General features: G+C 39.7%; 1 protein-coding gene across 1 annotated transcript; it reads left to right on the forward strand.

Annotated features, from left to right (window-relative positions):
- The first annotated feature begins 4,394 nt into the window (after positions 1-4,394).
- LOC114434055 (guanine nucleotide-binding protein subunit alpha-11-like) lies at positions 4,395-16,561 on the forward strand. Its single transcript, XM_028402916.1, has 8 exons — positions 4,395-4,635; positions 4,921-5,097; positions 8,448-8,632; positions 8,929-9,083; positions 10,092-10,220; positions 10,920-11,049; positions 11,959-12,112; positions 14,254-16,561. Exons 2-8 carry the CDS (start codon positions 4,947-4,949, stop codon positions 14,457-14,459), a joined length of 1,110 nt encoding a protein of 369 aa, XP_028258717.1. The 5' UTR covers positions 4,395-4,635; positions 4,921-4,946; the 3' UTR covers positions 14,460-16,561.
- The last annotated feature ends 1,776 nt before the right edge of the window (positions 16,562-18,337 follow it).

Raw genomic sequence — 18,337 nt, forward strand, 5'->3', positions numbered from 1 at the left:
TTCGTCTCTTCTTAAGAAAAGTCAGCGTCTCATGATTTCAAACACGGATCATGTGACATATAGGACACAGAATAAGTAAACTGGATAATTAATTCTTTTTTATATAAACAATCCATAAAAAAATATACATGAGACTTGAGTCGCACTCATCATTGTCAGACAAGGTGGTGTAATCATTACTAATCATGTGCCTTTTTGGAGGGTTATACTACAAACTTGAATCCTATGTGGTGAATGATGTAAAAAGATGATTAGGATTGAGCTCATTGTTTAAATAATACAATAATTCATAAATGTTGTAGAGCTGGCAAAAGAAAAACACACACTGTACAATCAGTCTCCTTATCGTCATTGGTAACTTGTATAAAACATGCTATATGAATAAGTTCATATAGCATTATCAGTTAATACAATAGCTGTGTAGAAAGACATGGATGGCCTTCAGTACTATGACTCTCACTGTTAATTTCTCTATTCCTGTTACCAATACACCCTTACTTTCAACCATTAGAGTGCGGCTGATTGTTCTTCTTTGAGGTGGTGGAAAAACACTCACTTCCATAAAGTACACAATAACTCTATCAAAACTGCTCATATGATACAACAGGTAAACTGGTGTCAGTGCCAGAATTTTTAACTCTTAGCTGCTACAGCTTCTCATCTTCCTGCAGAGATCAAGTATAAATATTTCAATGCTGGGACAAGATAATAAAACTTGTGCATGGACAAAAAGTCTGTTGTTGCCATGGGCGGTGTCAAGTTACCAAGTATCGACATTCCCACTTTCAAAGGGGAATACTGCGCTGTGTGTGCTTAACAGCTTAAAAACATATACAGTGACACTATATTTATTTAACCACATGACACAATAATCAGTAGAACAAGCTCTACCTCTGTTCACTATTTACACCCTGCTGGCACGTGAAGGTGTCAGAAGTAATAATCCATTGTATAGCAATTATCAGCAGCACACAGACTGAGTTTGGTGGTACTGTGTTTTACTTGTTACTGAGTGTTTTCGAATTGTCGTAAGTTAAAGAATTGAGTGCTTCCTCCACCACTGTGTGCTGTCACCAAATCCTCATCCATCTGCTGACCACTCCATATCATAAACATCCTGGAGCTCCTGCTGCTGATGCTAAGATAAATGAATCCACTCAGTTATACCGCAAACTGTATTTTACAAGTGGAACCACGTCCAAGCTTCCTCAAGGCTTCAGTGTGAGTGAGCTGGATAACACTGAACCTAGTGACACCTTGTGGACACGTGTGTAGTTGCAAGAGAAACGTTAAAATCATAACAATAAGGAACCATTTGTGAAAAACAGTGTTTTCTACCCGTATTAGCAATACAATTATTCTAAAATAGTGCATAAATTCACATGAATAACTTGATCACATTTAAGCAGAGGAAGAGCATGGTGCGGCTGATGCCACTTAAACACCCCCTAAAAGTTTGAATCCTTTATGAACACTTACTAAAGTGTAGTTAGACTAAATATTTGAGTTTCTGTATTTCTAATATTTGATCTTGTAACATTCAGCTGCCAGAGAATGGAATGGAATGGAATGTGTAACGGACCTGGTATGCTCAGTATGATCAGGAAAATCTTCCGACGTGACTCATGACATTACAGCTTGACCTGCCTCCTCATATCTCACTGCAGCAGCAGCCAAAGCCTCCACCTATGACATGAAGGCAGCTTTGTTCATTCACTGTCATTTTATTACATCACCTGTCAAATGTATTACTGATAAAATGCTTCTTTTAGTGTTGCATAAATGCACACAGAAAGATTTTGTTGCTTTGTGTGGGTCCCTGTCTTAATTTGTACACAATCAGAGGCCGGTTGAAAATATGAGAGGGTTGCAGAGAAATCAGCATCTAGATCTTAAATGTTCCTTCTCCATGTTTGAACACTTGTATTTAAATGATCACCCCTGCTGTTTGCACGAACCAGCAGCTAGGAGTGATGTGAACATGAAAGGAAGTTGCATGCGGTGCTCCATCGTCTCCAATGTGTCACAGCGTCTGATGGCTGTTGTCAGATTAATCATTGATTGTCTTCTGTTTTCCCACAGCAGCCAGTGACAGGGGGGACAAAGTCTCTGTTACTGCTGCCGCATGTGTTCATCAAACAACTAACACCTAACTGTACAACATGCTGTATCATTAAGAGAACTGGATTCACCTGTCCCAGCAGGTGATCACTACAGATGTCTGACTTCCTTGTACCTGGAAGCATGACGCAGATTTCTGGTTACTGTCAGTCGGGGTGGACTGACAGTAACCAGAAATCTGCGTTACGCGTGCCCCCCACCCCCCCAATTTCTTGCTTTGTTTATTTTTTCTGCTCATGTATTATCTTGAAAAACAAAACATAGGTAGGCTAACTCAATCTTCCCAAGCTGTAAAATATATAAATATATGGCTATAATTACATATACTGTATTTATATTAATTTAAAAAAGTGTTAATGGAAGTTTTTATTGTAATAAAGGAATACAATTACATGTCCTCAACAAAACACATTATATTTTTAGCACAGTAAGCACACCTTCTATGTCCTGTTGTTTTAGCAGCTCTACTCAAATGTCATCCATAAAAGAAAATATTACATGAATCTCAGGGGAGATGGTGTGTCTGTAGAAGTTCAACTGACTGCAAAAATAACTAGCCTGTATTATGTTAAGCCATTGTTCCCCACACTGTACTGTACATCACTGATACGCTCCTTTCATATACACCTCTCTTGCTCTTTCACCTCAACTTGTTCCCATGGCAATGCAGAGCTCAGGTGATCTCAATATCTGAAACCATGAAAGCCTGGACAAACCGGTCCAACCAGCTGAGACAAAAGATTGACATCCAAATAGCAGCCAAGGAGGTGTGACAAAATACCCGCTGTACACTTCAGGTGTGCTTGGAAAACTTGCTGCACTGTGAGAAATCATTCTGATATTACATGTAGTTCCTGCGGGGGTTTTGGATATGTGTGTGTGTAGTGGCCTATTACGTGTACTGATGATGAGTATATAATTTAGTAGCATTGTATTTTTATTATACTTTTTAAAATGCAAATAAGTTTAAAATGTATACTGAGGAAATAAACTTCATCTGATAAAAAGTAGACAACAAGGAAGGGAAGTTACATTCTAATTTGTAAGTCTAGGATTTTATTCATGCTCCTCTAAATGAAGCAAGGAGAGACTCTGAAGCAGCCGAAACTTTATCTGCGGGCGCAGCGCACCCATTAACACTGTCAAGCCAGACACATGGAAATATAGTTAACTTCCGGTGCAATCTTTTCAAAGTAAGACTATCCCATGATAAGGCCTTAGAAGCCTTTGTAGATTTATATGAGTTTAATTTAAAAAAAAAATATATAATAAAATTTAGGTTTACTTTAGTTTAATCCTGCTGACATACTGTACCTTATACTGACAATGACCAAGGCTTCAGGTGGTGAAATGGCCACATGATGCCATTGTAGCTTATTTAAAATGTGGCCAACACATCCTGGTTTTTTACATATCTCACACAGTTACACAGTATAATGTACTCACGTTGTATGTGTGTCATGGCACCAACCCAGCTGCGAGACTTGTGACCTGCTTGTTTACTTTGGAACAATATACCCAAGGTGTGGTCAGTATCAACAATAAACCATATACTGTCTGGGCAGGAAGGTGTTGCTGCTGTGCACACTGTGGACTTAAGCCTGTTGCACCTTTAGTCACAGTGTAATCAGTCACGTCACAACCGAGACAGGAGTTGTTGGCAACTTACACAACAGTAAAAATACAAATAAATACTGTAAACTTGATGATTAAATGAAACGACTGTTGATCATCTCATTGGAAAAAATAAGTAAATCAAAATAATGATATTATTTTTGACTTTTTTTGCAAAATTGGTTACTATTTTTGTTTAAAAAAAAGTAGGCTACACTTAGTAAGTTTCAAATATGTGGAAAAACACATATGATATATATACACACACACACACATACATATATAAAATGAGTATTAGATACTAATCCTAACAAATAAAATAACATACTTTAAACACTATAATACAATCCATTGTTACACAGATTTAATCTTAGAATTGTTTCCTTTTCTTTAACAGTGAGAGATTTGTAGTTAGTGCCAGACATGACTCAGTGAAGCAGTACTGTACGTTACCTCATGCCAAAAAGCACAAATGCCAAAAAGCACACGTCACTTCAAAATGAAAAAGCATTACTAACACAAGCAGTGAGTATTTTGCACACGACAAACTCGGAGCTTTTACTTTTTTGGGCACTGCAGCCACACTTCCGGCGCGGCCGCGGTGCCTTTCCGCTGTCTTGCCGCAGCGTCGCCGTGAGCGCATTCCAGTTAGACAGTGTTTTGAACGGCGGCAGCACATTCCTGTGTAGGCGCGGCGGACTCTCACGGGCGGCAGGTTGTTCTGTATCAGCTGGGGAAATAACTGTGTTCAAACTGCGTACCCGAGCTGGATGAATGACGCCTCGGCAGGAGTAGGTGTTAGCTGTTAGCCGCAAGTTGGAGTGAGAGTGGACACTGTGGAAACATGGACCGTGAGAGCCTGAGTCCGTACCTGCTGGGAGTGTGACACACTGATTGGAGGTAAGCAGATACACCTATTTACTGTACGTTCTGTCTGTGTGTAATGTCCAAACTCCTTTTGAACAAACATGTATTGACACAGCAGCCAAAGTGTATAATGATTATATGAGTAATATAAATAAAGTCTGCCTATTACTATTAGTATATTTAAAACCTGACCACATAATGAAATCTCAGATGTGTCACTTAGGAAGTTAAATAAATAGCCCTGAAATGGACACTGGTCTGCTTGAGTTGACTGTCAAGTCCCTTATCGTCTCATTAAAGCTGATTATCTCTGAACAGTTTACAGATTTGTGTGGTTTTTAGCCATGGCGGGCTGTTGGAGGTGGTGCCGCCGCAGCTGTGTGTGCTGCCTGTCCGAGGAGGAGAAAAAGACCATTGCTGTGGACAAAGAAATAAAGAGGATCCTCAAGAAGCAGAAAAAGACGGAGAGAAGAGAGATTAAAATCCTCCTACTGGGTCAGTAGTAGCTGCACAGTGCACACACCCAGAGCACCACACACTGCTCCATTTTAATGACACAAACACAAAGAAATCCATAAAGTCGATTCAATTCTAAAGCAGATACAGCCAATACATGACAGTGGAATCTGATAAGACACTATAAGAAACACCCTTCATACAAATAAACAGCCAGGCCTGTTTGGTGGCCTACAGCACAGTGACACAACTATGTAAGGCATGTGTCACCATGTGAGTATGTGAAGAATGATCCACATTGGTTAAACCTGAAAACTGCACGGCCAGAGGAGTAGCCCAGAAACCTACAGGCCTATATAGCTGCTGGTTTGTCAGCTCAGGACCTGACGGGGAGCAGCAGTGTGTTTACTTGAATGCTTTCATGCAGACACACATGGAGAGATTCCAGGAACAGGATATTAATGAGCTCTAACGGTGGATACTTGAGCTGGATTTAATAGCTAATATTTCAGTTGACCAAACAAAATAAGGCGATCTAGTTGAAAAATTGCAAACTTTTATCTGTCCTACTAAATTACACTAAATTAACATAATTTTTAGTCATTTATCAACTTCCCAGCAACATATTTCCCATTTGGTAACTAAATGAAGACTATAATCTGTGCTATAGTCTGCCCATTTGTGGTACTGTCATACTTTCCACATGCCTACGTGTAGACAAATATAATCATGAGAGTTGAATGCAAGCTTCAGCATGGATATCAGAGCACCCATGTATCATATGCACCAGAAAACCACAACAACTGCAGAGGTTGTGTAAAAAGAGCTGTTGCTACCTGCATATTTTTATAATATAAAATAATAAGAAAGTTAAATTCAAAGGTAAATCCAGCCTGAGATGAAGGAAGTACGCATAAACACAGAATATAACATCCTGTGGGTGTCTATCCACTGCATGTACAGAATGTGAACTCTTGACAAACATGAATAACAACAACCCCTGCCTTACTTTGCTACATGCCTTGCGGGCAGTGCTGAGAGCTCCTTCAGTAATAAAGATGTTATGACATCATCTATACTGATGTAGGCCCGCATACATCTGCAGGGATTCCCACAGTCCTGATACATCTATTTTATTATATCATGTAACCGTACAACATACATTAGCAGTGCTGGTATATCTGTGTTGGCTGACACAGATATACCAGCCACTGATATCATGTCGATGGATCTCAATGTCCAATAGGCAAATGAATCACTTAAGTAATAAATGATAGTTGCGGCCTAGACACACCCTACCAAGCCTGAAATTCAGGAGAGTGATTCAGAAAGGCAGAATTTCAAGGTAATATCTCTATCATACTAATTATAATATAATACAGTTACATAGGAGGATGATTGTTATATTGAATAGATGGAATATTTAGTATCTTTACTACATAAACTGCATTTTACATAAATGCATTTTAATCATTTAGGAAAAGCTGTGCTCCATAATCTCCAGTGACCACTTAATTAAGCCGTTTGTGTTTAATAAGTAAAAGTAATAAACAACAACATCTTGGAATAATATCTGTGCTGCTGGTTTCCTGGAGTGATAACGTATATTTACAACTAGACGTTTGCTGTCCTTCCGATAACGGCAAACTAAACTGATAAAAACACAGGATGTGTTAGGACGTGGGGAATCCCTACAGTGATGTAAGGGACACATAAACAATAATATTATTTCCAAGTCTTCCTGTATTACTGTGTAGAGTTACAGAAAACAAATGTTGTTGTACCGGAACAGCGCTTGTGAAATGACAGGAAAGTGTTTGGCAGAGTAAAGAGTTTAGATTTCCTCCTGCAGAAAGAATGAAACACATCAAAGGATCAAAAATCTGAAGTGGTGTTAAACTGCAGCCTGTCCTCCTGTCTGTACTGTAACAATACACAAACAGGAACATGTCATGAGATACAGCACAGATTACAGTGCTATAAATATAGTATAATAAAATAAAGGAGAGTATAACATGGCAAGAATATTGACAATAAACTAAGAACATAAATCAAGATTTTAAGAGGTACTTTCCTCCCCATTGACTAAAATATCTGCATGAAGAGCATCCACTTCAGTAGCACCTGTCAGACACTTTGCTCTTTTGTTGTGGTTAACTAGATTTCCTTTAAGCACTCTTAGCTTTTCATTGTGTAACCACAGACATAGCTGAGAAACAATTGCAGCAGCTTCCTGACCCTCTTTACGGTAAAACCACATTTTTGTGTTTTTAGTTTTGAAGCTAAAAAAAAAAGCTATTTGATGACTCAACGTCTATTTATTATTTTCTTCTGCATTATGCAGGTTTTGTATTGAGAAAAACAGCTGAGATTTTAATTTCTTTTTAACACAAATGTTTATCTGCTCCTTTAAGCTGAATGTGTAGGTTGTTATGCCCACTTTATGACAAAAACATCACTGGCATATAATCTATTTTTAAAGCTCTTACAGTGAATGTGTTGACTAATAGAAAGAAGTTTTAAATATTAGTTATATACTTGTATTTACAATGTCCAGTTTTAGGAAAACATCTGAATCTTAAGTCTTTTTTGTCCAAAGATTTAACCAACTAAACTACGTAGTTTAAGAAAGAATTATGGCTTTGTTATGGGTTGCCACTGTAATGATTTTCTGTTTGAAATGACCATCAGTGATAGAAATCTATCACTGGATTTTTGATTTCTTCAGTTTTAAACTGCTGTCAGTTCCTTCAGTAGTACACATCTTCATTTGTGTTCAGTCTAAATGTTACACTAACCTTACAGTAATGTTAGCCTGGCTCCAAAAGGGCACAAAGAGAACAAGGACAGAGTCAGATGATGGCACAACAGAGCTTTGAAAGTCAAGCCCTACTCAACCTTCCGTGCTGCCCACACCAAAGCATAGAAAGCCCGAGGGACACCTGGATACAGAGCCTGGTGATGCAAAGGTGCTTTGTTTGTGTGACACACACTAAAAGTAGACAGAAGAGAAGTATCCAGGGATTTTGCTGGGAATTCAAGAAACTAAGAACCAGCTAGAAATCCTAGATGAGTTGAGTGATTTATGCTGTCAGAATTCAGAATGTACTCATTACACAATAACAGGAGTGCTGGCACTTTAAGCACTCCTGTATCCCTAGACACAGAAGAGAAATACGTTAGTGTGGCCCCATGGGCAAGGTATGTAATTAGTGTGTGCTCCAACTCTAAGACCAGCAATACCCCCTACCACAACAATCCCACAACAATCCAACTGTCTCTGAACTGTGGTCTGAATATAGTCCCAAACCCATGAACATCATGAATATATACAGTGTTTAGTGTTTAAGGATTTTGTTAATCATTGTATCTCCCGTTTGTTGCCTCAGGAACGGGTGAGAGTGGAAAAACCACCTTCATTCGACAGATGAGGATCATCCATGGGAGAGGCTTCTCAGAGGAGGACAGGAGGGGCTTCTCCAAATGTATCTTTCAGAACATCTTTACTGCCATCAAGGCCATGACAACAGCCATGACCACGCTCAGAATCCCTTACTCCAACCCAGATAATGAGGTAGACTAACATAACCAGCATGAACGGCCAGTTACACATGAACACTCGTTCATAAACACAGCTGTCAAAACAGGTGTTCAGGCATCAGATCAAGGGCACTCTGGAGTTGTGGTGAAGACTCATCAAACACACTATAGGCAGCTAGCCTATAGTCTATAAATAGCCGGTGGTATCACCATTAGATCCTAATTAGACAGAGAATGTGTAGCAGAATGTACTCCTCTGGTTTCAAATGCCTGTAATAGTCACATTCAGTGTTATCCCCACACACTAATCTTCTCTGGCTGTCTTTTCAGATGTATGCCAAGTGGCTGCAGGACGTAGACACGGTGCAAATCACCAAGTTGGAACGTGGATATGTTGACGCAATCCGCCGCCTCTGGGCAGACTCGGGAATGCGGGTCTGTTATAGCCGTCGAAGCGAGTACCAGCTCCTTGACTCCACAGAATAGTAAGTGTTGTACTGGAAGTCGAAGCTGTGCCACACCCTCTGTCAGGGCTGGGAAACACAGGGTATCACATGATGAAACACAAGTCACAGCAGGTTGCCAAGCATGATATCACAACACAGGAGTCAATGATGAAGACTAAAATTTATATAGTATATATACCATTCATGCCATGTTTTTTCCATTATTCCAAAAGATCTGAATACCTATAACAAAAACCTACATTTGATAGGTGATTGGTTAAATACATTCATTTAGAAAAATCTTAAATATTTACACACTTAGTCCAGCAGTTGTCAGAAGGAGCAGCCTCCCTAGGTGTGGCCACCATGACTTCATGAACATCCCTAGGTTATTCCCTGGTTCTGGGAAAACATAATAAGCATTTTTGATTTTTTTATTGTTGTTTTTTACATATCATGGCAGTGTGTATTAATCTAGAAGGTAATCAACAGATTGTGTGATGACTTTGTTCACAAAGAGCTCCACAGAGAGACTGGTAATTACTGTCTAACTATATTGAATAAGAAGCCTGTTCTGCAAGACTAGCTGCCATACTTATAAAACTACATGAAGAGATTTAAAGTAACACACTAGGTGCGAGCCTCGTGCTGAGAATGTCTCAAGTGTCACGGAACAAAGCCTGGCCTCTGTTTTCTCTCTTTTCTATTTCTGCTCTGGTCTGTGTTTACCTGGCTGCTCGATCATGGGGGTTTGGGCACGATAAGGGACGGCCAGTCAACGTTTGCTAATGACAGCTTGTATCAACACAAGCCATAAAGCCGTCGTCTGTACACAAGCTGATGTGGACTCAATGCGCTCCCTTCTTGTAATTTTAATCAGTTTTTTTTTCTTCATCATCACTAATTCATCATACATCTTGTATCACTTCAGTTTGCTCTACACAGTCAAGGATGCAACAGAAGCAAACAGAAGCAATATGTTTTACTAGAGGTCTCTTGCAGTGTCAAAAACTGCTGTAAAACTTTCTCCTTCTTTCTGTCTTTCAGCTACATGATGAATCTGGACCGCATCTCCGCCCCGGAATATATCCCCACAGAACAGGATGTGCTGCGAGTTCGATTCCCCACCACGGGTATCCACGACTATTCCTTCACCATCAAGACCATCACGCTAAGGTGGCCAATCCTCACATTACCAACCTCTCACAGGGACAAATCCAATACCCACAGTATTCACTGCACTGTGAAAAAAATACTATTGACTCTCAGAGAGGCTTTGTCTGCTCACGCCTGTTTGGACGCAACCGGATCACATTTCTGATTGCCTCTCTACAGAGCACCTGCTAGGAAGTGAGGTGTTGCTTTGTGTGTTTTATTTTCTGTCTGCTAAGCGGACTACAGAGATCCAAAGTTCACTTTACGAGGAACACTGTGTTCTCAAATGAGATAATAGCTGTTAAAACAGTAAAGTGTCATCTACATCATTTAATGGCAAAAAAAATCATTTGTGAATCAACCAGTAATGAATATCTAGATATGATTTAAAAGCATGTTGTTGAGTGTGGGGAACATTTCCACTTCTTACCCAGCTTATCAGAGCCGTCTGTAAGCAACAGGACAATAGATAATGTTATTTTTCGACCTTAGCACACTGAGTTTTGATGACAACTGAATCAGCTAAGATTAGATGATAAAAGATGGAACTAGAATAAAAATCTCAGCATACATTTTTCAGACCAGGTAACTCAGGGACTTTTGTAATTCTTGTTAGTAAAGCCTGTAATTGTTCTGCCTTAATGCTGGTGGTTGAGCCAGAAACCCTTAACATAATGAGTGCAACAAATTCCTCTAACTCACCTTTCATCTTGTTTTCAGAATTGTGGATGTTGGCGGTCAGAAGTCAGAGCGCCGGAAGTGGATCCACTGCTTTGAAAATGTCACCTCCCTCATCTTCTTGGCTTCCCTGAGCGAGTACGACCAGGTCCTGGAGGAGAAAGAGACCATTGTAAGAGCACACATGACTTAATAATCAATCTCTCCAAGTGATATATTAATCAAAAGAAACAACATTATTTTATAGAAAAAAAACTTTGAGCTCATATGTTTGCTCATATATTTGAGTTCATATTGCTTTAGCCTGCCTGCTAATGGCTAGCTCAGTAAAAAGACAGAGAAGGGAGGAGATATAATACTAATCATAATACACAGAGTCTGCAACATAGCAAGTGACCCCAAAGTGAATGGTATTATTAGGTCTTACAGATGGGACTGAGATGAAGAATATCAATAACATCATTAATAATTTTATAATCTATCCTGTATTTTACTGGAACAAGACTTAAAGGAGCCATTGTATTTTGGATCAGCAAGATGCTTTTTAGAGAATTATTTGGGCATCTGAGCAAAAGTTGACTTTTGAAGATGAAGTCAGTAAGACTAAGTCAAGACAACTCACTGCTGTGTTGCTGCTACATATCGTTTATTTAATAAACAAATAAAGCTGTAATATAGGTGAAGTAAATTTTAGTATGTATTTAAATTGATTAAAGCAGCTCGAGGTACAGTACAGGGGGCTTTCCTCCTAGTGCCACAGTAACTGTCATTTCCTCATACCACCAGCAGGTCTCACTCTTGCACAAGAAAGCCTTTCTTGGCATCCGATCGCCTTCTTCCTTCCTCTCATCCTGTAACTAAGCCATTTATCTCTATCAGCCACTTTTTGATCAGCCAGAACAGTATAACCTCCTCAGTGGTACAACTACCACCTCCCATAAACTCCCCTTCTTTCCTATTAAAGACTGCTTCATCCACAGTTGTCACTTTAAACTCATCATTCTTGGGTAAAATCAACTCATCACACTGTGTTATGCTTGCTGCCTCCACAATATCCGACTCTCTGAACTTTTTTCTTTAGAACCGCATGCAGGAGAGTCTGGCTCTGTTCTACACCACCATCCATTCTCCTTGGTTTCACAGCACCTCCATCATCCTCTTCCTCAACAAGACGGACATCCTAGAGGACAAGATCAAAACGTCTGACCTGCAGAGACACTTCCCTAGTTTCACAGGTCAGCTGACCCTGCATGTTTGTTTTTGTTTGTAGAGATTTTGAACAGAAAGGAAAAACAATGTTATGTTTAGCCAGTCAGCACAAGCTCTAGATTGCAGGGCCTATAACTCAACTTTTACTAAGTATTAGGTTTTATCTCCTCTGAAAGAGCTCTTAGAAGGAAAATTCCAGCATTAGAAACAAGGTTGGCAACCACCTTCAAACAGCCTGGTAGCTCCTGCTGTGTAGCACATTTTGATTTTAGCCTCAAAGAGCCACAGGTGACAATATAGATTAAAGATTACAAACCTGCAGAAAACTTTAGATCAAATTCAACAGGTTTGTAGCTGTGAGTCCAGACATGTATGTGCATGCTAGTAGAGGTTCTAACATTCAAACAAGAAATTACAACTGGAGACTGATCTTCTTTAGCTACGTGTTTGTCTGCCATCAACCAGCACAATTGCAGCTAGTTGTCTGCAGTTTTTTCTCATCACAGTGTAGACACAATCATAGCCGACATATGAGAGTTGTGATGTTGTTTAGCTCCAGCCAATTTCTGTCATCTCATTACATCCTACTGCACCAGAAAGAAACGTATCATTTTCAAAAAATACATATAATATTGTGTTGCCTGAAAACTTTCCCTCCAATGCTGTCAACACCTTCATTCCTTCCTTCATTCCTTCCTTCATTCCTTCCTTCCTTCCTTCCTTCCTTCCTGAGTTACAAATGAGTCACTTCAGGTACTCAGTGTGCTTAATGATGAAACTGCAGCCTTTAGCTCTGCTGGTGTGAAAGACTGTAGAGCATCATCCCCCACCCCACCAAACCTCCCACCACTGCCACCCTCTCTCACTCCGTTACCCATGGCAACTGCAGACAGATACTGTGCTTCCCGCAAGCTTTGCACCCCCACCCCAATACCCCCAGGTGTAAACATGTGGAGTGTGTATCTGTGTGCATGCAGAGGGGGAATTAGTAACTGCAAGCGAATAATCTGCACACGTGTGTATCTGTAGTGTGCCCACTGTGTTTTACCACTAGCATTAGCAGGGTAAAATAATGACTCACACAGGGTCAATCTCCTTGATGTCAATTTAACCTTAATGACAACTGTGAGCAGCTCCCACCACTGGCTGCTATTTGCTTGTAATGCTCGAGTGTTCCTGCGTGGAGACACGTCTTACTCCATCTACATCTAAAGGCTGTAGCTATTAAATAGACCTGCTGTCTTGTTCAAGACTAGACTAGACTGTAAAGATTAAAAGCAATTTTATCACAATCAAACAATTCTTTATAATTGCTTACAATTTTTTTAATATATTATTTGCAGCTTTTTAACTTAGGGCTACCATAAAACTATTACTTTTAATTAATTATTCTTCCAGGTCACTCGCTGCTATCAATAATACAAAAAATGCAAATAAAAATGACAAATGATTAAACAATTTAATAATCAATCTACAGTCATTTGGTAATTGCAGATTAATTTTCTGTTGTTGCAGATGCTATTTAATTTCAGTGTACACTGAAAATATTTGGCCTTTTTACTGAAGGTCTGAAAAAGAACCACAGCTTCTAGCAATAAGTCCGATTGTAGTTTTCATCCATATCTGTTTCATGTAATACATGTAGTCCAGTGAGCTTTATGTATGTAAATAAATAACAAACAACCCAAAACAACTACAACACCTAAAAACAAGCCAAACAGATTTTTATTTTTACCAAGAACCTCTCTAAGCATTTTGTTTCACTGAATAATAATTAAATTAAAACAACTATTGGCTGCGCCTCATTGTTGGACTCCTTCTCAGGCCTCTGATGCTCTATGTTTTAATCAGACAGGAACACCAAACCACCCTGATGACCTGAAAAGAGGAAGTTTATCACTGAAAATGTAAACTCGATTAAAACTGTGTATAGTCCTCTTTGGTCATTCTACTGTGACATTAATTTTACAAGGCAACATGCAGTATACTATAATAGATTTACTTTCATTTACTGCTCTGATTCTTCGGGTAGCATTATGTCATGCTCATATAAAATTTCCTTCCTTCTGTCCATCTGTCTTTATTTATCTTCTGTCAGCCATTTTAATTGACCCACATTCATATTTTCCTTTGTCCATTTCCATCCTTCACCTCCCCTTTGTAACAGGCAAGAGTCAAGATCCCGTCGAAGCCAAGAACTTCATTCGCAAGCTGTACGAGCAGCAGGCCATCAACCATGAGAAGAGGGAGGAGCGGAAGACTCTGTACCCACACTTCACCTGTGCCACAGACACCAACAACATCCGCACAGTGTTCAGTGATGTCAAGGACACAGTGCTGCTCAAGTCTCTCAGGGACTATGGAGTTATCTGAACGATTCCTGAAAACCAGGAGGACGATAATGCACCTTGTGTCTCATTGGATTATTTACTGTACGAGTGAAGGACAAACTGTGATTCCAGGCCTGCCCTTCCCTCCTCCTCCTCTCCTTCATCAGGTGGTAATAAAGAACCAGATGAAGAGAGATACTTTTCTCTCACCTCTGCCGTTATGACTATTTCATTCTCTCCTCTTCCTCTCATATAGAGGATTGTTTAGGGAGTGTGGAAGACTGTGTGATTGTTGACCACAGAACGAGCACCCAGTAATCACCCTCATTTCTCTCAGCTAGTGGCTTTTTTTCACAGTTTTGATGTTTTTTTTTAAAGATGAAGAAGTGTTTGGGTCATACAGTGACTAAATTGATCCATAATTGAAGAACGAGCAGAGATGCTATGAAGTGCTATGCTGCCATAAACAGAGTAATGACTTTTACAAGTGGAGATGGGGCCCCGCATGGGTGAGCCTGTCACACACATTTTGAGTGCTTTAGGTGTGTCTACCAGGTGCATTGGAAGCTCACACAAAAAATCACCAACAGTAAACACAGAAGGTTTCTATTAAAAGATGTATATAGCTGTATACAGTCTGTACTGCTGCAGTCTGTACTATTAGACACCACCACAAAGTCCTAGATTGTTGCTGCCCTCCTGTCAGCGTGCCAAAATCCCTATTGATTACTATTATCTCACAGTGGCAATATTTCTTTCATATTATCTGCATTTAGCACATCCTCTCAATCAATTAACTGGCAGAAAGTCTGTGCAGCTGCCATCTCACAGTGCTGTAACATTCTTACATTTGCCTCCAGTGACACTGAAGGTTTTACTAAATGATCTGTTCTGTCCTCTGGCTCAGTGTTAAATTATTAATTATAGATCTTCCTACTTTATTTGTGGAAATACACAGGCTGTGTTTAAAAGAACAACAAAGACCATGGAACAGTAAATTTGTATCTGCAACAGCCAGCCGATGTGAGCAATGAGTCAAAAGAAACAAAGCCAGAATGCCCAACTATAAAAATAAAAAACAAAATAACCTCAGTTAACTGAACAAAAGGCCAAATTCAGCTCCCCTTTATAAATACATAGAAAATAACAGCAGATATACTTTTTATGATATAAATCTACTGGAGATGGCCAGCGGTCCTTCACCATTCAGAACAGAGGTGGGGCTGCTGCAGGCCACAAATGCTGCGAAGACAAGACATTAATAAATTATTATGAGGCTCAGTGCTCGTTACTAAAGCACAGAACAACAAGTGGGATTTCTGTGGATGTTTCTGAGAGAAAGTGTGACAGCTAGTTAGACTGGGCTCCAGCACAGTGGCATTGAATGGGCTGTTCCTGAGGTCTTTGCAGTCTCAAGACATTTGGAGATGAAAAACATGCCTTACACATAGTTACAACAACATAGTGTAACAGAGGTCGGTTTTGTAATGTGTCAAACATACAACTATCCTACTAACATTTATTATACTTTTCCGTTAATATATAACGATACAGATGACAGAATATGTTCGATCACAATTTTAAAAGATCACGAGTAACTGAACTCAGAGTTAGTCATCTAGTTCATACTGCAAGTTTCATCTTAGAAAAATGAAAACACTAATTTTGTTATTGGGAATATTTTGATATTGATCAGTGGTGTGAGTGTGCTGAATGTATAACATCAAGAGTCATTAAATGAAGTGACCTTGATGTGAAGCTAAGATTAGTTAGTAGTGGTGGTTTTGGCTGCTGTTTTGTAAATGTGTTCCGAGCTCTGATTAAAACATAGAGCATAACACTTTGCATTCAAATATGGTAGCTATATTACTAAAACTTTACAATGTCTTTGAACATAAATGTGTAATATTACTGTCATTTTACTGATGACTACTGCTTTTGATCGATTTGTAACTGCTGTACTTTTTATTATTGTTGACCAACAGCACATAAACTGTGACTAGAGAGTGTGTTTCCTAGTGAGCTGCTTTTTGGCATTGGGAAGCCTCCTCTCACACGGTGACAGTAAATGACTTTGTGCTTGGGTGGGGGAAGTGGGAAAATATTTTTTTCTAGTTAATATTAAAACAACTTTTGAACACACCAGTCCTTGGCTTGCTCTTTGTTTGTCTACTTGGCAGATATGATTAGAGAGAGTCTCTCCTCGTCTGTCTGCGGGTTGTGTTGTCTCACCGCTGCACTGTGAGGCTCTGTCACCAAGACAAATAAGGTCTCACAGGCAGCAATCGCACACTTGCTGTTACCCGCAGTTTGCAAATTAAAAAAAACGCTGCTGGATATAGGAGTGACATACACGCTGCACTCATTTCCATAAAACAGTGTGTGTCTGAGAGCAGACTGAAAAGATTCTTAAGTGAGCACAGGTGTCACAGACACAAAGGTCCAAACTTTAACCCGTTTGACAGCCTCACAAAGACAGATAAATGTCTTATTACTACATCTACCTGACAGAAGCGGTAGCTTTTCATTAGTAACAGTGTTACACTTTTCTTTGACTGACAACACAAAGTACATTGTACAGAAGGTTTGACACGTATTTCCATCACAAATAACAATCTGAAAGTTGTGCCATGAGATGCCTTACTGAGAAAATTTCACTCCAATACACACAAACATTTATACACACTAAAGAACACACAGTGGCTGCAACTGGCTGTCTGAGCAGCACACTACAGGAGAGAGAGACTGTGATCCTGGTGACTACTTGACATTCTCAAGTGTGTGTATGTGTGAATGAGAGAGACAGGCAGGCAGGCAGAGCTTGCCAGTGTATCTATGCATACAAGAATGTTAGTGTGTATCTGTGCATCTTTGTTCAAGGCAGACAAAAGTGTGTCTGAAACCTCGACTGAGAAAAGTCACATCATACATAGTACGGTAAGTAAATGAATGAATGGTCCTTGGTCAGCAAAGACACGCCTGTCAGGTCTCTAAATTGGCCATAGCCTATATGTGAATGTAGGTGTGGACGCACAGCAACCTTATCAATATGAGTAATATATTTAATTTATAATCATTGTTTTTCTTGCGAGATAAATGGACCAGGTATGGCCTACAGAATGCATGATGCCTGCAGAAGTCTACAGGCATGGGTTTTTCTCCCCCTAGACGTGATAGGCGAGATGGGTCAACCTATGACCTGTCAAGTATTTTATAAAGTTGCCTGCTCTATTCACTCTATGAGTGACTCAGACGGTCCTTTGTGACAAACGTATTGCTTCACTCAGGTTAAGGGTTAATTCTACAGTGTGGCCTAAATTATTTAGCTGTTCTAAGCTGTCAATCATGATGTCGCTCAGTCCCTCCCTACGAAAGGTTTCTTATGCTGAGTAATCTATTGTTTTATCGTCACCTTACTTAGTTTAAGAAAAAAAAAACACAAGTTTTGTTTTTACAGAGAGGAAGCTGACATTACTGATTTAAATCCTCTGCATAGGCTCACATTTGTTTTGCAATGAATGCTGGGCTGACATTTAAAATTATTGATTTTCACAGGAGTGTGGTGTGAGTCACTAAAAAAAAAAATTGGCTCTGCTGAGGGCGAAGGGATTTAACGACAGGTGGGAGGCCAGGCCTCTGTACCCTTTGCTGATAATGGGAGATTTATTTATGTAAATCTCAGAGGACATATCTGTTTTCAGCTACTCCGCTGGAGACCCCTGCTGCGGCACTGATCCAAACCTTACACGTGTTCGCCTCCCCTGCGCGCTGACTAGTGGGTGAGAAGTCCAGCAGCTTCAAGCACAGGTGAGCAAAGCAGAGCAGTGCAGCTAGCTGGTGGGCTTTTTAAAACCCATTTTACTACCTGGTTTGTTGCTATGGACTGCTTCTTTCTGATAAGAGCAGGCCAAAGCTTTCCTC

Source organism: Parambassis ranga, chromosome 4 (genome assembly GCF_900634625.1).
Source record: "Parambassis ranga chromosome 4, fParRan2.1, whole genome shotgun sequence".
Taxonomy (NCBI): Eukaryota; Metazoa; Chordata; class Actinopteri; family Ambassidae; genus Parambassis; species Parambassis ranga.